The sequence below is a fragment of the Myotis nattereri genome (genome assembly GCF_964212035.1).
Source record: "Myotis nattereri genome assembly, chromosome: 3".
Lineage (NCBI taxonomy): Eukaryota > Metazoa > Chordata > Mammalia > Chiroptera > Vespertilionidae > Myotis > Myotis nattereri.
In genome coordinates this window covers 178,519,929-178,546,608 of record NC_138077.1, presented here as the reverse complement: position 1 = coordinate 178,546,608, position 26,680 = coordinate 178,519,929, and the positions used below count along the sequence as shown (strand labels likewise).

Here is a 26,680-nt window from a genome sequence, read left to right as displayed (position 1 = left end):
CAACTGGTGTACATGCCCTTGACCGGAATTGAACCCACAACCCTTTAGTCCATGGGCCGAGGGAGGTAACCAATTGATGTTTCTCTCTGTCTCTCCCCCTCCCTTCCACACTCTCTAAAAATCAGCAGAAAATATCCTTAGTTGAGGACAAATAAAAAAAAAAAAGATAAAAAAGAGAAAGAACTCATGAATATGGACAACAGTATGGTTGGTGATTGCAGGGAGGGAGAGGTAGGTGAGGTGAAAGAGGGTATGGGGGGATAAATGGTGATGGAAAAAGAAAACAAAAATAAAGGAAAAAGAAAAACTTGAGAAAACTATTCTCATGCTCAGAATGATTCAGAATTAGTATATTTTTTAAAAAGATACCCCTCCCCCATCTGGTCGCCCATCGCCTCACCTGGACTCTCCCCTGCTCCCCGCCTCCCCGCTGCAGTCTGCTCTCCACCTGGTGGATGGGAGGTCCTATTAACACCCACGCCAGTTCACACTGTGACAAGGACAGAAAGTCACCCGAGCCCACTGCCCTAATGGGCATGGCACTCCCCTCATGTTCTGCCAGTCCTCGCTCAGGGGCACGCAGGTCCAGAGGGAAACGGGCCCGGTGGGTGGCAGAGCCTGCACTTGAGCCAGGTCTGACTCCACATCGGGGTCCCCAGAGCAAGAAACAACAAAGGCGACTTTCCAGGTCACACTTTTATTTTTACAGAAGTGGCGGCCACACAGCCGCAGGGACACGAAGTATTCTGGACAGTAGTAGGCACCGCGCCTGCCGTGCGAGAGCCTGCCAGGGAGACTCATGCCTCTCTCCTCCGGCCCCGCGACCAAGGAGGGAAAAATATCACACACACACCCCCTCCCTTTTAGCAACACCCCATTAAATTACACATCCGCCCAGCCGAAGAAACTGGCTGTAAGTGATTTTACAGGAAACCTTCATGCAGCCACGAAACTCACGGCCCCGGAGGGAGGGGCCTGTCCTTTTACTTTCTACACACTGGCCCCAGTGCGAAGTTCAACGCCATCTGGAACCAGCACACGGACGGACAGTGGTGGACTGATTATGAGAAAGCTGGTAGCTCACCATGCTTGGAAGACTGCCCTTTCCAGGCAACACGTTATTGGAGTAAAACATTAACATGAGGCTGGTGCAATCCCAAGACCTTCCCTGCCCAGCCCGTTCCGGGTGAGGTCTGTGGACAGGATTTGGTTTGTGGGACTCAAAACAAGAGGCTGCCGGCATCTCTGGCCACATTCCCAGTGGCACTGGATGGAGGTCTCACTGGTGAAATGATGGGCGAGCCTTAGCTGTTGGGTTAATCTGCCCAGGTTAACCATTCCTCTACAGCAAGTAGGATCATCAGTTGAACCTGGAGCACATGGGCCCGCTGAGAGCTAATGCCAGAATTCACGTACTTTGCATACAAGCTAGAGAACGGGGTTTTTATATTTTCCCTATGCCCCTCCCAGAGGCCAAAGGGGAAGGGAGTTCCTTTGTCTTCTGAGTGCCATGCGTGCACCCAGCACTCACAGGACCACGCTCAGGTACTTTGCAGTGTGCCAAGCCCTGGGGGGCGGGTGTGTGTGTGTGTGTGTATGTGAGCATCTGTCAGTCAAAGCGCGACTCTGAGGACTCTGGCAACCTACAGTGACAAGACCAACACTTCCTGCAAGCCTCTCTGAAAATGAGATGAGAGCCAGCCTTGGGCTGAAGGAAGGACCGTAAATGACAGACCACCCCCAAGGGTCCACTTGTTCATTTATTTTTCCTCTGACTTTCCACACAAATGAGGCTTTCCACGGGTTTTGCAACCACGGGGTCTGAGAGAGCCATGCACTTCTATAGCAGAATGGCCCCCAGGTAACGAGGACAAACTGTAGTTCAGAGGAACAAAGGACTTGCCCACAGCTGCACAGCACACTGACCATACACCAGGGGCTGAAACCCAGGCCTCCCGACTCCTGCTGCAGCGTGCGCGCAGCTCTCTCAGATGCCACTGCCTGGCACGGCTCACTCAACTCCAGCTTCGCTCACAGGGCATAATTCCTCCTCAGATTCTGGGTCTCTAGCTGAGGCTGGGCAGGTCTTAAGATGGAGTTGCATAAACAACCAAGTTTTAGTCAGTGGGGGAGGACCTAGGGAGGGTCCCTTCCCTCTGGAACGGAAACGGAGCTAACTTTTCTCTGAGCTTAGAATTTGTAAGGCACTGAAATTAACTACAGCTGGGGGTGGGTGGGGGGAGAAAGCAACCAAGGGGATGAGTGGTTGGAGAAATCAAGGTGACGCTCTATTCCTTCAGCCCCACAGTGAGGATCCACATGGAACCTAACGATGGCGGGCTCCACTTTCCTGCGAGTGTGGTCCACCCCACCCCCGATACCAGAGTAACGCAGACGCACCCCCCACAGCTAAGCAGGTGCTGGGGATAAGAGGCATGGGGGCTGGGAAGCAAAGAATGAGCCCAGACCCTCTGGATCCAATTCAGGGCAGAAGCCACTCGTTCCACCTGTGCCGGAATCCCAGGCCTTGGCCGGGGTAGGATTCACCCTGAAATGTCTTCCCCAGGGACACGGTCCACTAGGAGTAGACTCGGTGACGGCTGGGGGGCATGCAAGCCTGAGCGTGAAGGAGGGAGGGGCAGGATCACCAAGGAGGCAGAGAAAACTTTGGGATCAGACCTGGCTTTGGCACAGCACTTCTTGGGCCTGCCTGCCCATCTGTTGCCCTCCTGAGACCCCAGGGATGGAGAGGAACCTTCCTTCTCCCGTGAGGAGCAATTCTAGCTGACTGAAGCAATAGCGGTGCAACTCCAGGGCAACCTCACATCATTCCAGCCACGCTGTGCCCAGGTGACCCAACATGGAGCTCTCAGGACTCAACCACTGAACCCGGAGCACTTCAGTCAGATGTGATGCTGAATGGGAAGCAATGACAGCTACCACAGCCTGTAGGCAGATACTGTTACCCTCTGTCAACAGATGAAGAGCCAGGATCAGAGGGGCTGAGTGACTCACTCAGAGTCACACAGCGAATGAGTGGCTGAACGGGAATTGGACTCAGGTTTACCTGATTCCATATCCCAAGTCCTTCCCACTCCACTGGGCGGCCCCTGGAAGCTGGGAGTGGTCGGTCGGGGCTGTCTGCGTGGGATTTCTGGAGGGGTTTGCTTCTGGAAGTGTGGATCTGGGAGAGCAGCCAAGTTTGAGTGAAGGGAAGATGCCTGCTGGCCCCGGGGGCAGGGCCCACCACACGTGTCTCTCTGCGGGCGGGCTCCGGCTCAGTGCCTGGCGGCCTTGCAGATCTTGTCGTACACCTCGGGGAAGGCGTCCTGGCAATTGAGCTGCTCCCGCAGCTTGTGGTACAGGGAGCCGTCAAACATCTCCCAGAACTCCTCGCGGTTCATGTAGCAGTCGGCGTACAGCATCTGGAACCTGCAGAACAGAGATGAGGGTGAGGACGGGGAGGCGATGGCAGCGGGAAGGGAGGGGAAGCGGATGAGGGAACCCCAACCGCTCTTCTGTGGCGCGCACTTGGCAGGCAGGAAGCGCTTTTGGATTTCCCTTATTTAATCCCCTCATGGCCTAGCAGTGCAGGGCGGTGCGGGAATTCTAATCCCCATTTTGCAGATGGGAAATCGAGGCTCAGGGTGTTAAGTGGCTTGGCAGTGGAGGCAGAGTGAGGAGCAGAACTCGGGCTGCGGGCTTCCCCCGTGCTTGGTGCACCACACAGGCTCCCTGACCGGCCGCTGACTGCGCTCTTTTCGCTTTTTCACTGATGTTCCATAAACCGCGCATATTGGAAGTGTACCACTTGCTAAGTCTGACTTATGTATACAAACTAGAAACCATCACCTCCGTCGAGATAATGACTGCCCCCCCCAAGGGGTCACTGCTGTCTACCATCCAGGGGTCTGGAATTTTATATAAATGGAAACACCGGCACTCCTTTTTCCTGGCTTCTTTCACAGTTACTCTGCGGTCTGTCCGTGTGGTGTGGGTCAGGAGCTTGCTCCAGGCCGTTCTCTGAGCACTGCTCTGACCCAGCCTCTGTGTAGCCTTCAGTCACGAAACCTTAGCTTAGCTTTGGTTTTCTAACCCGGAGTGGCAGCCCCTGAACATATGGGAGACTCCCATCATCTGGCCCCAGGGCGAGGAGCAGATGCAGAGAGAAGAGGGGCAGGAGCCCGGCACCCTGCCTCACCTTTCACAAGGTCGGCCGCCTCAGTGACAGTCCCGCAGCGACCAGCTGGTCCCGCCCCAGAACTGGCCGCCTGGGCCTTTCCCCCACGCCCCTGCAGCAGTCCCCTGGGGCGGGCGGCCAAAGGGACTGTGCCACGCTCTGAGCCACTCACCCATGCACGCTGCGGACGAACTTCTCCAACTGCCTCATGCAGGACCTGGCTTCAAAGTGCTTCACACGTGGCTCCCCGTAAGCTCCAATGTCCACGTAGAGCTCGGTCTCGTCTCCCTTGGGGTGCACCAGGCCAGGCTGGCTGGGCAGGATGAACGGGCACAGCCAGATGGGGTAGACCTGGGTGGGCCAGGGAGGAGGGTATTGGTGCTCTCTCTCCAACAGGTGACACGCTCATAGCTGGCCCACACCACCCCGACCTAAATGGAGGCCCTGCAGCACTGTCCAGGGGACCTCCTCTGGCTGCTCACAGCTTCATCCCAACCCCCAAGACTGGGCTGGGAGCACCCAACTCCCCCACAGTAGAGGGCACAATCTGAGCAGCTCATGGCATGCTCGTCGCTGGGCCCTACTACTTCTCTCCCATCAGGGCCATGGCTGAGCAGGTCCATTTTGCAGCTGGGGACACTGAGGCTCAGAGGGCAGGCATGGGCAGTCCCACGGTTCAGGGAGACCATGGGTTCCACGGGATGGCTCTCGGCCCGCCCCGCCCTGCCTCAGCTCACGTGGATGTCGTTGTGGAAGGTGTGCAGGGCCTGCATCATGCACTTCATGGGCACCAGCATGTCCTGCACCACGTGGTGCTGCTCGTACAGCTTGCGTAGGGTCTCGCCCTGGGTCAGCTTCAGGAGGGAGATCTTGGGAGGCACCATCCATCCAAAGAGGTAGCGGAAGATGGGGTTGTTGCCGAAGGGAATGATGTCCTGAAAGACAGAGTTTGAAGATGGAGAGAAGGAACCAACCGGGGCCAGGAGCCAGGCCCTCCTTCAGTGCTCAACATGTATGACAGGGTCCGCCCCTCCTATTTGGAGGGGCATAGTGGAACCCTGGATTTACCCAGTTGGATTAGGGTTTGATTCTCAGCTCTGGCATTGACCAGCTGGGATGACCTTAGGATGTCACTTAACTTCTCTGAACTCAGTTTCCTTATCTGTAAAATGGGACTTATAAGAATAGTGACATACCAAATGCAAGGCACTCAGCCCAGTGCCTGGAACAAAATAAGGTAAGGCAGCTATGACTGCTCTCCTAGTTGCTGAGGTCAGAGGCTGGCACAGAGCAAACATCCATGAGCGTTTGAGAGAAAAATGTTGTTGAGTGTGAAGAGGAATCTTCAGAGAGCTTAAGCAATTTCTTTTCTTTTAAAAAATTTATTGAGAGAGAAACATCAATTTGTTGTTCTACTTATTTATGCATTCATCGGTTGCTTCTTTTATGTGCCCTGACTGGGGATCCAACCTGCAACTTTGGTGTATGGGATGACACTCTAACCAACTGAACCTCCCGGCCAGGGCCTTAAGCCACTTTCCTAAGGTCACACATCCAGGACAGCTCTCACTGCGGTGGGCAAGGTCTGGCTCAGGTTCAGTAATGAGCCCACTGGTTTACAGCATCTCCTGGGAGTCTCCTGGGACAAATCTGGCCCACCCTCTGGTTTTGTAAATAAAGTTTTATTGGAACACAACCATGCCCATTTATTTACACACTGTCTATGGCTCCTTTAAGGCTGTAAGGGCAGAGTTGCTCCTAGAGAGACTTCATGGTCCATAAAGCAAAACTCCTACCTGGCCCTTTACAGAGAATGTTTGCTGACCTCTGCTCTACTGTATGGATGTGGCCTCATTTATTTAATCAGTTCTGTACTGACAGGCGTGTAGGTCATTTTCTGAGCATTCCAATGAGTGTCCTTGTGTGCATGTGCCCTTGCCCATTTACATGTCTGTTTACCTGCAAGATAAATTCCTAGAAGTGGAAAATTCTGCTTCGGACAGTGTATGCAATTTTAATGGGTTCTATTTTAAGAGCCTGCACCATTTTATACTCTCCCCGACAACGTAGGAGACGCAGTTTCCCACACCCTGGCCAGCATGCGTGTTATCAAACTTGGGCATCTCTCATTCGTAGAGGCAGAAAATGTGAGACTCCTGTAGTCTTGTTTCACCTGCCTTAAGTTCCAAGTGAGACTGCATCACCTTTTTTATGTTTAAAAACCATTTATATTTTTCCCCCTAAAAATAGTCCATTGTTAGCCAAAAGTTATCAGTTGGAACCACTCCTTTTCCAAAGTCTCAACCTCGCAAAGTTCAAGTTTAAACACTGTGCCCGGCCCCTCTTTCCTGCCTCTGTATGACCCCGGGTCCCATGGCCCTGGCTTCACTCCTGGTCCTGTGCTGCCAGCACACCACGGTCAGTCACTGCAGGGACCCTCACCACAGTCTCTTCCCTCCTGGGCCTCCCAGCTGCCCTGGGCTTTTACCTGTGTCCAGCCCCTACTGGCCTCCTTGCTCTGCTGGGCTGCAGGCCCCACCACAGGTACGGGTCCAGTGGGCCCAGCCTGACCCAGGATCCCAACCCCAGGGGCAGCCCCTGTGACAATGGCCTTCAAGAAACATGAACAACCTATCTACCCGTCCTTACTTCCTGTATCAGCCAACCACCTACACTGCTGAACACGAGGACAGCAAAGGGAGGGAAGGACAGGGCCCAGGGCCCCTTTGCTTTCAGTCCTTCCTTCCTCACCAGTCGCTAAGGTGAGATGTTAGCAGGATGTGAATGTTATCAAGAAGGGAAATAAGATTTAAATGTTTAACTTTTATTTATTGAAAATAACATGAAATAGCAAATCCTATATAATAAAAGTCTAACATGCAAATCAACCGAATGGCAAAACGACCCAGTCACTATGACACACACTGACCACCAGGGGGCAGATGCTCAATGCAGGAGCTGCCCCCTGGCGGTCAGTGTGCCAGAAGCCGGGCTCACAGCTGGCGAGTGTAGTGGCGGTGGCGCCACCGAAGCAGCCCTAAGGGTGTCCGACTGATGGCTTAGGCCCACAGGGAGCGGGCCTAAGCCGGCAGTCGGACATTCCCCCGAAGGCTCCTGGACTGTGAGAGGGCACAGGCCAGGCTGAGGGACCCCTCCTGAGTGCATGAATTTCATGCACCGGGCCTCTAATATTTATGATAAGAGAGAGACCATGGAAGAAAGGAAGAAACATAATTTAAAACCTTTGATGGCACTTTTTCCCTGCTTTCTACAGAGTCCTGAAAATTATGCAGCTAGTTAGCCCTGACCCCAAATATTGCTGACTGACTCTCTGGGTGAGAGGAAGGAACTGGACCAGCCAGGCATGGCCCAGGTGTGAGGGGAATGCAGGGATCACCCAGAATGCTGATCACTCCCACACTGGTATGTGCCACCTCTCCGCCCTGGAGTCCTGATGTGGAGCCAGCTGCCCACTCACTGTTCTACCTAGATGTCTGAAAGGATCTCAAACTGACATCCCCAGACCAATCTTCCCATTTCCCTTCCCAGACCTCTCCCCGTGTTGCCCATGGCAGTCAATGGCACCTCCAGCCTCCCAGCGGCTTGGGCCTCTAACCTTGGAATCATACTCAGGGCCAATACGTCCGGAAGGGGTTAGCCCCACCTTTATGGACTCCCCCAATCTGACATATTTTTCCTCCTCCCCTGTACCACCCCGGACAACAGAAATCTTCCTTCTACTCTTCCACTCTTTCACCCTCCCCGCCCCCCATCTACCCTCCATCTAGTTGTCAAAGTTATTCTTTTAAAACAACAATCAGGTCAAAGCACTTTTCTGTGCAAAACCCTCTGCCAGTTTCCTATCATACTATAGTAAAATATAAAGTCCTTCCTTGATCTATAAAGACACGCATGATCTAGGCTCTGGCTGCTGTGCGACCTCATTTTCCACCAGGGTTCTAGCTCAGGGGCTTTCGTGCTGTTTTTTAAAAGCATGCAACCCGCTATGACAACTGGACAACCATATATCTTCCACCATATAAAAACTGAACTTTGGCCAAAACCGGTTTGGCTCAGTGGATAGAGCGTCGGCCTGCGGACTGAAAGGTCCCAGGTTCGATTCCGGTCAAGGGCATGTACCTGGGTTGCGGGCACATCCCCAGTAGGAGATGTGCAGGAGGTGGCTGATCGATGTTTCTCTCTCATCGATGTTTCTAACTCTCTATCTCTCTCCCTTCCTCTCTGTAAAAAATCAATAAAATATATTTAAAAAAAAACACACAAAAAAAAACACTGAACTTTGCCCAGCCAGTGTGGCTAAACCAGGAGGTCCTGGTTCGATTAACGGTCAGGGCACATGCCCAGTTTGTGGGCTCGATCCCAAGTGTGGTGTGTGCAGGAGGCAGCCAATCAATGATGTTTCTCTCTCAGTGATGTTTCTTTAAAAAATATATTTTATTGATTTTTTACAGAGAGGGAGGGAGAGGGATAGAGAGTTAGAAACACTGATGGGAGAGAAACATTGATCAGCTGCCTCCCGCACACCTCCTACTGGGGATGTGCCCGCAACCAAGGTACATGCCCTTGACCGGAATCGAACCTGGGACCTTTCAGTCCACAGGCCAACGCTCTATCCACTGAGCCAAACCAGTTAGACCTCTCAGTTATGTTTCTATCTCTCTATCCTTCTCCCCTCCTCTCTGAAATCAATAAAAATATATTTAAAAATCAATATAAAAAAATAAAAAACTTAAAATAAATCAATAACCTAAATATCAGAGCTAAAGCTATAAGTTCTTAGAAGAACACATAGGGACAAATCTTCATAACCTTGGATTTGGCAATGGATTTTGAGATATGATACTAAAAGCACAAGTAATAAAAAATAGATACACTGGACTTCATCAAAACTAAAAACTTTTGTGCATTAAAAGATATTATCAAGAAAGCGAGAAGTCAACCTGTAGAACAGGAGAAAATATTTATAAGTCATCGATCTGGTACAGTAAGGATCTAGTATTCAGAATATACAAACTCTTACAACTCAGCAACAAAGATAATACAATTAAAAATGGGCAAAGGAACTGAATAGACACTTCTCCAAAAGAATATGCAAATAAATAGCCAATAAGAATGTGAAACATCACCCGTCAGTAGGAAAGTGCAAATCAAAATTACAATGAGATTCCATTTCACACCCACTAGGATGGATGGCTATAATCAAAACCCAGAAAATAACAAGTGTGGTGAGAAGGTAGAGAAAGTGAACACGGCTGCTGGGAGTGTGAAGTGGCTCAGCCACTGTGGAGAAAAGTTTGGCAGTTCTGCAGTAAGTTAGACACAAAGTTACCCTACGAATCAGCAATTCCACCCATAGGCATACACCCCAAAGCATGGAAACCTAGTACTCAAACGAATACTTGTCTATGGATGTTCACAGCATTATCCACAATGCCAATAGGTGGAAACAATCTAAACATCCAACCACAGATGAATTTATAAACCAACTGTGGTCTACCCACACAATGGAGTATTAGCCAGCCACGAAAAGGAATGAGTACTGATACATGCTACAACATGGCTGGACCTTGAAAACATCATGCTAAGTAAAAGAAGCCAGTCACAACAAGCTACATATTGTATAATTCCATTTATATGAAATAATCTAAAACAGGTAATTTATAGGGACAGAACAGACTGACGGTTGGGAGAGGCTAGGGAAAGGAAGAAAGGGAAGCATCTAATAGGTACCAGATTTCTTTTGGGGGTGATCAAATGTTTTGGAACTAGACAGAGGTGATGATTGCACAATATCATGAATGTACTAAATGCTACTAGATTGTATAATTTTACTTTTATTTGTTTAATTTGTATAATTTTAAGTGGGTAATTTTATATGATTTCACTTCAATTAAAAGCAAAAAGGAAAAACACCCATGCAGCCCCTGAGGAACTGTGCTCACACTTTCTTTGCCTGGCGCTCTCTCTCCCAGAGCTCGGCATGGCCTGTCGTACCTACGTGCAGGTCCCTGCTCGTAAGTCATCTCCTGAGAGGCCTTCCCAGAGGCCCTCATTTAACATGTTCCCGCTCCCCATCCCTCCTCGCACAACAGCAAATTCTTGCTCACCTGTCCAGGCCAGGCTTAGGCTACCTCCAACCCTAGACTGGCCGCTTCCTCTTTACAAGGTGATGTTTGTCTGCTTGGCGAGGCTACAACTCCTCAACGACGGAACAGGTTCCCCAAATCTCCCACCCAGCACCCCATTCTCAGGTGCTCAGTGACAGCCTGTCGCTTTAAGTGAAGGTGGTCCGATCTCTCAGAAAGGAGCAACTGTGTTGCTGTGTAAGAGGGTGTTCCGATTCCCCAGGACAAAGCCACGCTTTTCCCCCGAGGGAGAGAGTGTGGCTACCGTGTTAACTACCCTGGTTCCCTGCCCAGCAGGGCGGGAGGAGCCAGGACCGGGGAAAGGTGAGCCTCACCTGGAGCTCCCAGAAGATGCTGCGCGTGTGCCGGTGGTAGTAGTGTCTCAGGGGGATGTACTCCAGGCCCTCTCGGTTTGTCTTCAGGTAGTTCTCCACGTGCTTGAAGAACCAGGGCTTGTAGTAATTGCCAATGCTATTCAGCTGAAATGACAGAGGGCTTTGTGTCAGCCCACAGACAAGCACCAAGGGCCAGCAGAGCGTAACAGCGATCCCCGGCTTCTGTTCAGCGCTCCTGGCCTTTTCAAAGCTCTTTCATGTCTATTATCGCCTTTGAGCCTCTTGACAGCCTGGCAAGGTTAAGCACAGCGGGAATTTGCTAGCAGCGCGGGCAGAAGCTCAAAGAGGGTAAGTGGTGTGCCCAGGCCCAACAGCTAGCTTCTGACAGTCTAGTGGGCTTGGTGACCCGACCTCGTCTGCTGCTCCTTCTCAACGAGAAACGCAAAGCGCAAATGTTTACCAGCATCTCTCACAACGCAACGCTCCATGCCGGTGAATCCCTCCCTCCCTGCCTCCCTCTCTCCCTGCCGCCCACCAGGCCGGCACCAACACCGAGCACGGGCCATCTCCTCCCTGGGTCCCGGGGCCAACAGCACTAATTAACCTCGGCACTTTCCCTGCCACTGGAGACCAAGCCCCGCGACTCAGCGCAGCGCTTGCCCCAGCAGACCATCAGTGGAGGGAGCTCACAGAGTGAACCCATGTGTTTCTCCAGCAACAGTCCCTGTGGCCCCGAGGCCTACATGGTCTGTTCAGCTGATGATTCCTTCAGTCCTAAATGGTTCAAGACTTCTGTGTGCCCAGCTTGTCTGGACCCCAGCTTCCTCATCTGTGAGATGAATTAGGCAGATGCTAGTGGAGAGCAGCAGGGTGGCACCCCGAAGGAGCACAGGCTCTCAGGCACTAGCTGTGTGACCTTGGGTGGGCCACTCTCTCAGCCTATTTCTTTACGTGTAAAATGGTATTAAAAATATACACGCTGGACCTGGCCAGCATTGCTCAGTGGCTAGAGCAGCCGTGGGCAAACTACGGCCCGCGGGCCGGATCTGGCCCGTTTGAAATGAATAAAACTAAAAAAAAAAAAAGACCGTACCCTTTTATGTAATGATGTTTACTTTGAATTTATATTAGTTCACACAAACACTCCATCCATGCTTTTGTTCCGGCCCTCTGGTCCAGTTTAAGAACCCATTGTGGCCCTCGAGTCAAAAAGTTTGCCCACCCCTGGGCTAGAGCATCGGCCTGCACACCGAGAGGGTGCAGGTTCTCCAATTTGGTCGGGGCGCCTGTGAGAGGCAACCAATTGATGTGGCTCTCTCACATCAATGTTTCTCTCTCTCTCTCCACCCCTCCTTTCCACTCTCTAAAATCAATGGAAAAAATATCCTCCAGTGAGGATTAACAAAAAAACAAACAAAATGTGTATATATACTCTCTGGAAGTGTCTTTGGTGCCTATTGAAAATGACACACACACACACACACACACTGCAGATGCTCAGGCCTCACACAGACCAGCTTCTCAGGGATGAGAGGCACCCAGTTTTATGGGGCAGGTAAGATCACACCCAGCTGGTGGGCTCAGCAGAGGGTCGGAAGTAGAGTGGAGGCCACTTAGGAGGGGAAGAACGTTGCCAGGGGACTATCAGGGAGGGACAGAGGCAAGAAGTGAGCCAGCCCCAGGGTAGCCACGATCTAGGCAGCGTCACCGGCACATAGCGAGCCTGTTCCTTATCTTCTTCATGACCTTGCAGGGCGGGGCTGTCCCTGTTTCATGGATGGGACTGAGAATCTTCAAGGTCGAACAGACTGTCCAAGGCCACAAGGCCGCCAAGAAGCAGTCCAAGGATGCACCCCATGTTACACAAGACCAAGAACCTTGAATGGTGGACTCTGGAATGTGGGCATGGTCAAAACAAAACAAAAAGCTATTAATTTCTTTCCTGATTCTAAAAGCAACATATACCCTGTGAAAACTTGAAACACTGAAGAAATATGACTTGGGAAGACAGCTCTGCAGCCTCATCCCTGTAGCCTAGTAAAACTAACATGCATGCATTAGGTTTTATTTTCTATGTACCTACATAGGTTTATAAAAGTGGGACCATTCTGCACATACTCCTACCCAATTTGCTTTTCCCCACTTGTAACACACTAGGCTGGCCCTTGGTAGTTACTTAGCCTCTCTGAGCCTCATTTTCTATGCAGGCAAACTGGAGACATGACTACTCCCTGGGGTGGTTGGAAGACTAAAAGGCAATGCAGACGCCTGACCACAGTGGGGGGCACAGTATTCAGTTCCTGGTCCCCATTGGCCTTCCACTCCCACATCCCCTTGCCAACCCCCTTCACCTTGGAGCCAACCAACAGTTTGGGTGGCTGCTCTCTGGGTGTCATCCTCTCGTGCTGGCCACTCTGCTGGTAGGCCACCTTGCAGGGAGGAAACCCGGGCCACGATGTACCGGGAAACTGGGGTGACAGAGCCTGTTTGTCCAACTGTTTCTGAGAGGACAGCGTGGAGGACACCATGTGCTGGCCTCTGCCTGCTGATGGCATGGAGACTGAAGCCCCACGGGCGCATAGCAACCTGAGCTAACCCCCCGAGGGGCCTGGCCGCACTCCTAGCAGTGGCGCCAGCTGCATAATGAAATCGAGACTTGAGGGGACCTGGAGACAGGTGCTCTTCAACGGACTCATCAGGAACCCTTTGTACCAGAGAAGCCAGGTTGCTCACCTCTCCCAGGGCACACAGCTGGGGCAGCCAGGTGGCTGCCTGAGTTCCAGCTCCCACCCTGGCACTTAGATAAGCCACTTCCTGTCCCTGGGCCTCCTCTGTGAAAGGGAGGCGGGCTGCCTCCTCCCAGGGCCACAGTGAGACCCCACGGCACAATGCCTGCAGGGGCCTAGCGCAGTGCTCGGCACACAGGGACACGTTCTTGAGCAGCCTCCCACAGAAATATTTGGAAGAACTGTTCCTCAAAGGAAATGTCCACACATCTGATGGCAGCTCTCACTCTCCCCTCCCAGCCCTCTTCCCACTGGGCTTCAAGGTCTTGCTCACAGGACACTTGGCCAGAGGCTGTGGCCTGGGGCCCCAGCCCCTCTGCCAATGACACCAGACGGGCCTCTGGGGAAGGTCTCGGTCTTCTCCTTGGGAAAAGGGGTCTGGGTGCACAAACATTTTAAAAATTGTACAAACCCCTCTGCCCAATTATCGGCTTAGGTGGCATCAAAGAGATGACAGAAGAGCTGATACAGTGGAGGTGGGGTTCCCCATGGCCCCTCCCTCAGTGTCTCACCACTGGCAGCCTCCAAGGGAAAGCTCCAGAGAAGCTGGGCAACCCCTGAGCTAGACGGCCTCGCCAGTGGCGAGGTCACACATGCGGACAGGGCTCGGCCTCAGAAGCACCAGGGCACTGGGGCTCCGTGTCTGGTGTTCCCACTCCTGGTCCAGGCTCTCCACCGTCAGTGCTCACCAGTGTCCCACGAGGAACGGTGCTCAACCAACATCTGTGGATGATGCTAAATTCTAGAAGCTGGCATGGAGGGCAAGGGACACTGAAGCAGGAGTCAGAGACCCAAATTAATAGCTGCCCTGTGTTAGCTGCGTGTCCTCAGAGGAGTCTCTTTCCCCCTCATTTCCTTATTTGGAGAGAGAACTGTACCGAATGATTTTTGAGTCTCTTGCAATTTTAAAATGTTTTAAGTACATATAGGTGTCAATCAAGCACCTTCAGAGTGTCTATCCCTCAATCTACTAGTTCTACTCTAAGACAGTGTTTAAATTACAAACAGAAGATGCTCATCGCTACATTAATTTAAGTAATGAAAAACTGGAAGCAGCTTGAATTTGCAACTGTGGGGCAGGGGTTTAGTAAACGACAGAGCATGCACTCGAGGCAACGTTCCACAGACATTAAATAGGACTATTTTTGAAGGCAATGTAAGAGCACGGGGAAATGCTTATCACACTAGACAAGGAAAACACATTTGAACAGGTGATCACAGCCGAAGACAAACAAAACCGAAAAACTGTGTGTGCAAAGAGATGCTCAACCTCACAAGCGACCTGAGGACAGCAAACCAAAACGAGATACTATTTTTAACCCTATCAGATTGGCAAAAGTGAGAGAGCGAAACTACCCGGTGCTGGCAGGAGGGAGGGGAAAGGCATGCTCACGGACCGCTGCTGGGAGAGGACCGGATGCTGCCGTTCTGAAGGGCTGTTTGGTCGTAGCTATCAATTAACATGCTCAAACCCTGGGGTCAGAAACTCCACTTTCTGGACTCGATTCTACAGAAGTGCTCATACAAGAGGCCAAGGACAGATGTAAGAGAATCAGTGCAACCTTATTTTTAAGAGCAAAACATTTTTAGCAATATAAATACTCATCAGTAAACAGTGAAGTAGGTCAATATTTACATGCAGCAAGGGGATCCTATGAAATGAAATGAAGGCATGTATACGCGCGCACACACACACACACACACACACATACACGCGCACACGCACACACACACACCAAACTGTCACAAGTGGCCGTGCGCCTGAGGGTGAAGAGACATATTTTAATTTTTTTCTTTATATATTTCAACAATATTGTTATATTACCTTTTTTCATTTAGTTAACCCCCACCTGAGGAGTGGAAGAGATGGGGAGAGGCAGAGAGAAACATCGATGTGAGAGAGACACATTGATTGGTTGCCTCCCACAGGGGCCGGGGATCAAGCCTGCAGCAGAGGTACTTGCCCTTGACTGGAATCGAACCCACCACCCTTCAGTCTGCGGGCCGATGCTCTATCCATAGAACCAAACTGGCCAGGGCTGTTATACTATTTTTGTAGTTTAAAAACTTGAAAAAAAAAAGTCTATGCACCAAAAAGAGAGGAAATAAATATAACAAGCACGTTAGCAACAGCTGGCTTTGGGTCATGGTTATAGGTAGAGTCTGTTCTTTCCTACTTGCTTACACTTTCCAAGTCTCTCCTAATAAAACTCATAAAAACTCTTCTAAAAAGCTGCTATTAAAAATTACACAGTAAATTGAAGAAGTATCCATTTGGATTCGGAGGCATCCAATCAATGACTAAATTGCGGCTTTGCCATCTTGTGGCATTTATATGACCTCTTAGAACTCGGTTTCCTCCTCTATAAAATGGGGTTGCTGTGAGGATCAAAGCTGACACTTATCAAGAGACAGGCACATATCTGGCAGGTGGTAAGGGCAGAGGAAATAGAAGCTTCTGTCACCGCCTAAGCCAGCTCTGACTATAGGTCCTGCTGCCTGAACCCCAGGTGGGCTGACCCAGATTGCAGCCTTGAAGAGGGTGGCTGTGAGGCTCAGCGTGGCTCTCAGGTCAGTCCCAGCCCACCCAGGCCGCCCTCCTCCCGGCCTGTCCGCAGCAGCCGATGCCCCGCCTACCTTGCTGGGCTCCACCTCGTCTGTCATGACCCCCGTCATGATGACAGCCTCGTCCAGGGAGTAGAGCAGCCCTTCCACAAAGTGGTTCTCCTGCTGCTGGGACTCGTGCTTGAACTTGTCACAGATCGCCTCCAGGCCCCGCACCGGCTCAAACCGCAGCTTGATGTACTTCTTGGCGGGAATGATGCGAATCTCCGCGGCGACCAGGAAGCCCAGGGTCCCACACGACCAGGGCACAGCGTAGAACAGGTCTGAGTTTTCTGACTGTGAGCAGAGTTAACACGTGCTGAGACCTTTAGCCTGGCCCCACATCGCAGCACGTTCAGCAGGAACACAAAGAACCCGGCCTGAACTAAACTTCTGTCACCATCTTGTGTGAACCCGCAGGCACGTCACAAGCTGTGCTTTCTGGCCTCAGCTTTCCCTCTGGCCAGGGCTTTCCCTCTGGCCTCGCATGACCTTGGCCTGACACGGCCCTTTTGGGGGTGCTCATACAGAGTGCCTTCTCCCTCCTCCACCTAGGCACAGCCCCCAGACCACAGGCTACCCAGGAAGAAGCCAGGACCAGCACGGCCCAAAGACCCTAAACAGGGGGCCAACGACCAACCCAGGCTAAACAAAGAGCAGAACCCTTTCTGAGGGTCATGGTCACCAGAGGAACATTAAAATGCCTCCCTTCTGGGCCATTATCCACATTTACAAAGCCTTTCCCAGTCCATTCGCTATGGACTCCCCCCACAGCCTAGGGAGAGCATTAACACTCCAGTCAAACAGACAAGGAACATGTGTCAATGGTCACAGCCCACCCAAGCCTCCCCACTGTGAGCGCTGAGATGCCATCCAACCCCCAAGCCAGTGATTCCGCGTTCTCCCTGCAAAGCCTCATCTGCTTCCCCAAATCTGCTTCCTAACAGCATCACTTTGTTTGGGCAACTGCCTTAGGGACAGTGACTTTTCAGCTGGCCATTCTAACCTGATTCTTAGATCCTAATAAAGTGCCTTTTGAAAAAGTCCAGCTTTGCCTGGGCTCCACCCAGAGGACTGCTGTGTGGTCTTTGCTGCCCTCAGTATAGCCGGTGGGGCAGGGGCTGGAGCAGGGACGCTCTGCAAGAGGCCGGCTGAAGACTCTGGAACAGCCGAAGTGAGCAACGGTCCCCACCTGGGCCACCTGTTAATCCCACAGTCAGATCACAGCAGCAATTTCCAGGCGTCTGCCGCATGCGACTTTCTCCTGACAGCGCATCTGTCAGACGGGAACCTGGGCCTCGGAGAAGGTAACTCACGAATGTCTGCCTCTTCTCTGTGCTGGTAATAAATAGGCCAGAAGGCAGGGCCCATCTGTTCAGGGAAATGGACTACACTGATGTGAAAGAGGCTGCTCTTGTCCAAGACCTGAGCTCCCAAGCTGGGGATCCTGCCCTGGACTCTTCTGTGAGGTCCACACGGAGGCTCCCTGAAACACCCGCTCTAAAGCTCGCACTGCCCTCCCACCCAGGGGCCCCTTAGACAGGGCTGGGAGATCTGATTTCTCTAAAGTTCAATCCTGTCCTACTCCTGGGGATAAATGCCCTAATGTCTGTATCCCACTTTGGGCAGTAAATTATTTTTTTTATTTCTCCAAAACTACTACCTCTCTTACCGCTTTTAGTTACCCCTCACAGCATCTGACAAGGAGCTTTGATTCCGAGGCCCGACTTCCCTACAGAAGTGGTATAGTGTAATGGACGGCTAAGGGCATTGACCTGGGAGCTCAATAACCTGGACTCGAACCCAGCTCTGTGCGATTTACTAGCTGTGACCTGGGGTAAGTTTATTAACCTTTCTATGCTTTACTTTCCTATCTACAAAATGTGGCTAATAATATACTTAACTCATCAAGTTGTTGAGGGATTAAAGGCCTTAATATATGTAAAGCATTTAAACAGTGTCTGAGCACATAAAGGGGCTATTTAAATCTTGGTTGTTGTTATGAATACAGACCTAGACTGAACCACGGTATTTGAGATGAAGCACCCCCAAGGTGCCACCTCCCCAGTGCCAGGCTCCTGGGTGCCCAGGGCAGGCGGGTGGGGCATCGGACTGTGAACTCACCGGGGTGCATCGCACAAAGCTGCCATCGGCCAGGACCAGCTCGTAGGCGGTGCAGATGTGCTGGAACAGGCCATACTTGTGGGACGATGACTCGATGCCCGTGCCCATGATCAAGCCCCCTGCAGAGACACACGTGTTAGCCAGGAGGAGGTGCGGGGTGTAGGGTGCGAGGGGAGGCAGGGATTGGGTAAAGGGCACTTCACTGGAGCTGGGAGCTCATAGCACAATGATATGACCGGGCTGGCAGAATGGGCTGTCCACTTAGGGGAGATTTCCCATGCCTGTGGATCTGGAGAGTGGGAGAGAGAAGGGAGGGGTCAGGTGGGAGTGTGAGGGCTTGCTCAGAGGAAGGGGACGGATAAGAGACCCTGTCAAGGGCATGCACACCCTCACCTCTGGCCAGACCCAACCTACAAACTTGTGTGCATTCATTTTCACAGGGACCTTAATGGAAAGGGGGGTTGTTTGGGTGGCAGAAAGCTGTGTCCCATGGGAACAGTTAAAGGGACTGAAAGTGTGTCCCCCGGAGAAGAGAAGGCTTTGGGGACCCCAAGTCCTCCAGAAGGAAAGAGACCAGACATATTCTGTGTGCTCCACAGGGCAGAGTTGGAGCCGTGGATATGTCACAGGGAAGCAGATTCGAGCCAGAGATTGAGAAGTGCTGCCTGAGCTTTTGAGCTGTTTAGAAATTAAATGTCAGGCGGGAGCCTCTGGAACCGGGGGGAACTTCTGTCACAGATGGAACAGTGGAGACTCCTGCACTGGAGGGAAGGGGGGCCAAGGTGCCTCAACTCTGATCCTAACACCGTCTGAGTCCTCACCCACTGTGAGGTCATCGAGCTCGGGCAACACAGGCAGGGTCCAGCCAATGGAGGTCAGCAGGGCGGTCACCTGACCCATAGTGACCAAGGGTTCCACACGGACAATCTGTTGACACAAGAAGAGAAACCCTGAGTCACAAGGAGGCTGCCAGGCCTAACGGGGGCTTCTGCATGCAGGTGTCCTCAAACCGTCCCAAACAATCAATGCAGACATGCCTACTCAGCCTTTACAGTGTCTTTCCTTCCAGTGAATGGGGTTTCTGGCTCTGGGTTTGCTATGGTTTAATCTTATCCTTTTAAATATCTTCACACTTAATACTTAGTCTATTTTTCTTCTAGATTACAGATTTGGAAGATCATACGTGAAGAAAATAAAAGTCATCCATATCAATGCTAATACCGGCGTGTATGTCTTTTCAGTCTTTTTCCACGCATGTTTGTATTGCTATTTTGTATGTTTTAATACAATGCATAGACACACAAATACAAACACACACATTCTTATCTTACTTTTAAAATTTAACACAATATGATAACTATTGTCTGTCGTTATTAAAAACTCTCGGAAAATGTGATTATTAATGTGACATTAATATGCCATCGTGTGGACTTCAGCAAGATGAAACAAAAGGGACCAGATTTACCTTGCTGCCTGAAAACAAAGAACGGACAAAATATATAAAGCAAGAGTTTTCAACATAGTGGGCATTAGGCAATGAAGTTAATGATCGCTGAGAGGGGGAGCAGAGAGAGGGGGAACACAGGGGCCCCATGGACTCTGGGTTGAGAGCCCATAAAACTGAGGTGAATAGAATTTGCAGGACAGAGTACTGGAGAGGAAACTGTACAGCGAGAAAACTGAAGAGCAGCAAAGGGTGCCCACTGAGTATTCAACGGAGTACAGACCAGTGCATACACAAGATTACCCGAGGCTGAGGCCAGGGATCGAGCCACCAGAAAGGACAACAGGTAACAGTGCAGGGAACAGTATCTGTTCCCACGAGCTGGCTGGAAACCTCATGCTTCACACAGCATTGAGTAGGGTCCCCAGAAGGGTCTTGCCTCCCAGAGGGGAATAGCTATCCCTGGATTTAAATGCTGCTCTGACCCCACCTGAAACATCAAGACCCAACAGCATCAAACTGTTTCCTAGTAACTTAGCTATATCCCAGAACAAAGCTCAAGACGGGTTATAGGAATACAAAAATATCCAGCACCCAACAAGGTAAAATGCACAATGTCTAAAATCCAATCTATGTTTACTAGGCTCGCAAAGGGGCAGACAAATTCAACCCACAGTGAGGAGAAAACTCATTAATCTGTTTTGACAAAATGGACCCAGATTTGACGGATATTAAAATTAGCAAACAATGGCATTAAAATAATTACTGCTGTATTCCTTATGTTCAAAAGTTAAATAAAGACATTAAAAAGATAGTAAAAAAAAAAAAAAAGACCCATATCAAACTTTTAGAAATAAAAACTACAATGTCTGAGATGAAAAATACACAGGCTGGGATTAACAGAAAATAGACATTGCAGAAGAAAAGAGCAGCAAACTTAACACACAGCAATAGAAACTATTCAAAACGAAACATTCTAGGAAGAAAAATTAAAATCAACAGTGTATCAGAGTGAGTTGTGGAACAACTTCAAGTGGCCTAATATCTGTATGATGGCAGTCCTCAAAGAGGAGAGGGTAGCAGACAGAAACATACTTGAAGAAATAACCAAATTTCCAAATTTGAAGAAAATCATAATGACTCCCAAGCACAAGAATTATGAAGAAAACTATACCAGGGAATATGATAATTAAACTGCTCAAAACTAGTGATAAAGAGAAAAAGCTTAAAAACAGCTGGCAGAGAAAAATCACAGTAACATACAGAGGAACAAAGATAAGGATAAGAGATTTCTTGTTGGGCTCAGCTGTGGTGGCTCAGTGGATTGAGCATCATCCCATGGACCAAGAGGTCCCGGGTTTGATTCCCAGTCAGGGCACATGCCCGGGTCTTTGGGCTCGATCCCCAATAGGGGGCGTGCAGGAGGCAGCCAATCAATGAGTCTCTTTCATTGATGTTTCTATCTCTCTCTCTCTCTCCCTTCCTTTCATACAATGGAATACTACTCAGCAATAAAACAGAATGTACTTCTGACACATGCTTCAACCTGGATGAATCTCAAAATAATTATGCTGAGTGAAATAAACCAGACAAGAGTACATAATGCATGGTTCCATTTCTACAAAAGTCTAACTGCAAACAAATTTACAGTGACAAAAAGCAAGTCATTATTTGCCTAGAGATGTGAGGGAAGAGGCAGAGAGCCCACAAAAGGGATTACCGAGGCGCAGGAAGAAACTTTTGGAGTGATTGGTATTATTCATTGTCTTGATTGTGTTAATGGTCTCACAGGTGTACACATACATGTGTCAAAGTATATTATCAAATTGTACGTTATGTGTAGTTTATCACATATCAAGTATATTTCAATACAGCTATGTAGGGGGTAAAGGCACAGGAGATTATGTAATTTGGCCAAGGCCTCAAAACAAAATGCCTTCATGTGGAGATATATATATATATATATATATATATATATATATATCTATATATCTATCTAATAACTCCCTACTATTGGATGTTGTGTTGTCTTGGATTAGAAATGAAACTGTGATTGAGAGAAAGGAAGAAAGCAAGCAAGCTGTGGTACAACCTTTCCCTGTGTGTCTTTGATTAAAGCTTGCTTTCTGTTTCCTTAGCCAGGTTTTAGAATAGAATTACTAGACAGGCCAGAGTCTGCATGTGTCTACAGCTATTAACAAGTGGGTTCCCAGCAGCCTGGGACAAGGCCCACCCTCCCAGCTACTTCCACAGCCCCTTGGTTGCCAGCATACTTCCTTACCAGCAGAGGCTAAATAGGTTCCCTCTGTTGCTCATTTTGCCCAGGATTTCCCCATCTGTCTTCCTGTGGAACTGCAGATAATCAAAGAATCCCCTTGAACCCTCAATTTGCCAATCTGTGAGATGGGGCTATAACTAATCTCTTTCAAAGCTGTGAGGCTTTTGAGGCTGGCAGTGGTCAGTAGGGCCTTCTGTGATGGCCAAGGTTCTCAGTCCTATCCACTCTGGGATGCCCTTGGCTGAAATCATCCCGCTGCAAGTCACTTGGACCAGGGACAGTGCCCCGCCCACTCCCAGAGCCAGGGAACCATGCCACTCTCACCTGTTTCTTGGTGTCCACCTCCAGAATGTCCATTAGGTTGATCATAATGTTTTTATGGGTCTTCTTGTACTTCCCAACCCGGAGCGAGACGGTGAGCCAGCCAGGGCGCCCTGTGCACATGAAGGTCTTGCTGCCTTGCTCCTTCCATTCTCGTACCTGCAACCAGGGGAAAGAGGCTGAGCTAGCTCCACCTGCATCCTCAGAGCAACTCGCAGCCCTGCTTTCAGGAAAGGGAGCTGGGAAGGATATCTTCCCTTGTCAGCAAACATTTACAGAGCCCTTGCCTTCTTCTAGGCCCTGGGAGGCCCACTAGCCTTACCCTCTGGACTCTCCCTGGTGAGGGAGGCAGACAGGAAAGCTGAGGTGTTGCCACACCGCAAGGCAGAATGAAGAAAGAGCTAAATACAGGATCAAAGTGCTTTTTAACTCTAACTGGGAAGGTCAGGAAAGGCTTTGTATTGGTAATAGCAACCATACAAATGATAACCACCTACTGGGTCCTTGCACTGTGCCAGGCACTGTCTCATTTAATTCTTACAACAACACCAGGGGTTGGGATGATCTCCTTTTGCAAATGAGAAAACTGAGGCAAAATACCGTGTCCACGGTTATACAACCAGGGAAGGGCAGGGCCCAGATTCACAACCAGGACTATCAGACTTCTGGGAGGACAGATGGGCTTGTATTAACAGTCAACAGAGTAACAGCTAACATGTTCAGAGGCTTATGTGCCAAGCTCTGTTCTAAGCATTTGCAGGGGTTAACTCAGGTATCAGTTGGAGGGGAGAGGAAGGGCAAGGAAGGACCATCAAGCCAATGGAAGGAAGAGCTTTTGCAAAACCTCTACTGTAAGTGACCAGAGCACAGAACAAGGAGAATAAACAGCCCAGGAGATGACAAGTGATCAGGAACATGGAGGAAGTACTCCCTTCCTACTGAGATGGACAAGGTGGGGAGGGGATGGCTAGTTATTGACCATCCATTTCTTCTTTATTTGCTTCGAACACTCCCATCTTCCTTTGGCCCAGGTGATGCTGATCTCCCCCTGCCCCAGGAGGCAGGCATATGAGTCCATTCTCCTAGCCGTAGTGACCAGTTCAGGGATGGGGCCTATGACCCAAGACTGGTTCCAAGAGAGGCACCCTCGCTGTACTGGGGCTGCTACGCTGGTTGGAAGTAAGCCAGAAACTGCTGGGCCTCCACAGGGAGACAGCCTCCCTGAGAAGGAAGTCAACCCAGAGGTAGACAGAGCCAACAGATTGCAGATGGATGGAAAGGTGGGGATGAGGGACCCTAGATCCAGTCATGCCCGAGCCAGTTTTACTCCTGCACTTATCAGGACCTGGGTCAATAAAATCCCCTCTTTTGCTCACCAGTCTAAGCTGAGTTTTTATCACTTGCAACCAAAAGTCGGGAAGGAGATTGCATTGAAGCTGATGGGGCAAACAGCTCAACACGGGGAAGAACTTTCCTACGATCGGAGGCCAGGGTGCCACAGGAAGTAGAGGTGTCTAAGCAGAGGGACGTTATCAAGGAAGGGATCCTGTGACTAGGAGTGAAGGAACGGCAGGCAGGATTCCATGACCAAGCAGGCCTTGACCCTGCCCACTGCAGTCCTAGGACACAATGCAAGCTCAGAGGTGTGGGGAATGGATTGGGGGTGCTCCGTTCAAGCCGGGGTGGGCTGCAAGGTCTGAAGTGGATGTGGAAGCCATAAGCCTGAAACATGGGTTGAATAGGTGCTAACCAAGAGTTCTGGCAGGGAGGCAATGCTGTGGGGAGTGGCCATGTACGTGCCAAAGAGAGGTGGTGAGGGCCCAGAACAGAGGCAACTAGTTCGGTAGCTATTACTGGCACATGCCAGGTGTGAGGCGACAGAACCAGACCTACAGGGTGGAATGGAATGGGAAAGAAAAAATGTCAGAGTTCAGGCTCTGTAAACAGCTGACCTGGGTCCCAGCCCCATTTATCAGCTATATCATCTTGAGCACTGACTTAGTTTGAACCTCAGTTTTTCCCAGTTTTGTAGAATAGGTACAAGACCTACCAAGGTTGCTGTGAGGATTAGAAAGAATGGACACTGCAGGTCCAGGGTGGTGCTCCAGGCTGGCCAGGCCCCTTTAGTTTAAATAAACAAGAGCTCAATGGGCTGTTCTGGGCCAGGTCCCATGGATCAGAGGTTGGCTAACAGTCCCTGCCCTCCAGGAGCACATAATCTGATGGAGGAAAGAAACAGTTAAACGGAGAATCTGAACACAGGGAGAGCTATGGAAGAGGGTACAGCTGGGGAGGGAGGGTAGGCAGGGCTCTGGAGCCATGACTGTGACCGGCAAAACCCAGAGCAGCCAAGCAGAGCACTTGCAGACACTGCCCTCTCCCACTCCACCCACGGGGTTCGCTCTCCCTTGTGGGAATGCTCTGAACATCCATCTTCACATTCTTGCTGCAGCACCCAGCTCGGCGCACACAGAACATGGAGGCTGCTACACCTGTGGTGAGGCGGGTAGCAGGAAACAGAAGCTCTTTGCAACCTGACGCTAGTAAGAGAGGAACATAAGGAAGGGCAGAGGGAGCCAAGAACATGCCCAGGCCGGATGGCTATGTCAGCCCTGGAAGCAAGAAGGAGCTCGGCCCTGAGCAGCAGCAGGACAAGGCTCTGTGGGGGCCGGCACACGGGGGGATGTACAGAGGTGCTGGAAAGTGGGCAACTGTCTTGTCCAGGAGCGAGCAGCTGGCCCAGAGCTGCAAGGCTCCTCACCTTGGCTAAGTGCTACCTTGTCACTTTGGTCCTTTATTCTAATGTGTCAAAAGCTCCTTGGTGGCACAGAGTAAACTCTAAGTTGAAGTCCCCTCCATAACCCAGCTCGACTTTCCTCCCCCACTCCGCCTTCCTTCACACCTCTACCAGCTCCACCTCCAGGAAGCCCTCCCTCCGCAGAAATTGCTCCGGCCTGGTGATAGCTACCAGCTCATTCCCTCCCGCGCCCCCCCCCCCCACCCCCCATCTTACGATTCTTTACATTCCTCGGTATCCGCAGGTGCTCTGCACATAGTGGGAACTCCACAAACATCGCAGCAATGTTTCATTCTCCCCGGGAAGCCCCCACCATCACATTTCTGAGCTCAAATCCCCCTGGAACGTCATCTCCTCGTGCGGTCTGGGCTCCCCCTGCACCGCAGAACACTCCGCGCCTCGCGACCGGCGGAGCACGCACACCGCTCCATCCCTCGGGCCGGGGCGGACCCCGCCCGGGAGTGCTCACCTGCTTCTGGATGTCCCGCACACGCTGCCCATGGAGGCGCGGCGCGCTGTTGAGCCTGAACACCACCCAGGCGCGCACGTAGTAGTAGATGTCAAAGATGAGCGAGAGCGGCAGCAGGAAGAGACACACGAACACCCAGCGCTGGTGGATGAGCACGAACTCCAGCCCCTTCACGCGGATCCAGAGCAGGAAGAGCAGCGCGCACACGGCCAACGACACGGCGGGCTCCATGGTGGGGCCGACGGCGCGCCGCGCGGGGGAGGGTGTACCGGCTCGCGTCGCCGATCACCGCCACCCGCCCAGTGCCCGCCTGCGCCCGTCGCCGGCTCCTAAAGAGCGGGGGGGGGGGGGGGGTCGCTTCGCTGCCTCGCGATTGGCTCGGGTCGCAAAGGTTCGGTGGGCCGAGACTCGGGTGGCGACCAATGGCGAGCCGCGCGGGAGATCGGACCAGGAACCCGCTGCTTTTATTGGCGGAGGGAGTCAGGCCGCTCCACCCTCTTTGCGCCGACGCGCGGGGAGGGGTTGGTGGGGGACCCAGACGCTGGCGGGTCGACTGTGCTCAGCGTGGCGGGTGTCGCGGGGGCACGAACGGCGGGATTGGGGCTTCCAGCCCTGGAGGCTGCGGGGACCGCTCCTTAGCCGCCGGGCGCGGCTGCTTCCTTCCCCTTCTCCTTAGGTGGCGCCTTCGCGAGGGGCGGGCGAAGCGGTCACGCCTTGGGTTATCTTCCGAGGGGAGGGGTGGGTGGGCGCCCCACGGCCCTGGCTAAATCGCCCTGCAGCTGGGGGATTACGGGCCTGGCTAGCGATCTTCCCCGTTTCCCAGTCTGCGGACGGCGGTGGGGAGGGCTGAAGGGGGAAGAATGATGGAGGAAATAGCTATTGTAAAGCGTCTAGCGCCCACTCTGTGCCGGGCTGTGTTGCAGGCCCTGGGGTAGGGTGGTGAGCAAAGGAGATGGTCCTGCCTTCATGGAGCAGCCAGTGCTGAGGAGCGGCGACTGTTGCCGGCAAAAGCCTAAATATGGTGCCATTTACACCTCGTCTCTTCTGAAATTGTAAGAAGTGTCAGAGGTTTTTATTTTAGAAGCCAGTTTACCAGGTGTGGCAACTGGCGCCACGCAGCTATCCACTTCCTTCTTTTACCTTTGCTGTAACATGCACTCCTAGGAGGTCCCCTGGGGCCACTCTCCCTCCATCCA

General features: G+C 51.3%; 1 protein-coding gene across 1 annotated transcript; it reads right to left on the bottom strand.

Annotated features, from left to right (window-relative positions):
* Positions 1 to 684: 684 nt before the first annotated feature.
* DHCR24 (24-dehydrocholesterol reductase) lies at positions 685 to 25,788 on the bottom strand. The gene is made up of 9 exons (XM_081087552.1): positions 25,485 to 25,788; positions 22,222 to 22,377; positions 18,997 to 19,102; positions 18,176 to 18,294; positions 16,085 to 16,348; positions 10,662 to 10,805; positions 4,918 to 5,115; positions 4,353 to 4,531; positions 685 to 3,432 (listed from the first exon to the last, which is right to left on the bottom strand). Exons 1-9 carry the CDS (start codon positions 25,713 to 25,715, stop codon positions 3,279 to 3,281), a joined length of 1,551 nt encoding a protein of 516 aa, XP_080943678.1. The 5' UTR covers positions 25,716 to 25,788; the 3' UTR covers positions 685 to 3,278.
* Positions 25,789 to 26,680: the final 892 nt, after the last annotated feature.

Bases quoted from the DNA above. Each gene is read 5' to 3' on its own strand.
- DHCR24 (XM_081087552.1), bottom strand. From the start codon at position 25,715: ATGGAGCCCGCCGTGTCGTTGGCCGTGTGCGCGCTGCTCTTCCTGCTC. The intron at 18,295-18,996 runs GTGAGGACTCAG...GTGTCTCTGCAG, and splicing joins GCTCGATGACCTCACAGTGG to GGGGCTTGATCATGGGCACG. The intron at 3,433-4,352 runs GTGAGTGGCTCA...TCTGTTCTGCAG, and splicing joins TTCGTCCGCAGCGTGCATGG to GTTCCAGATGCTGTACGCCG.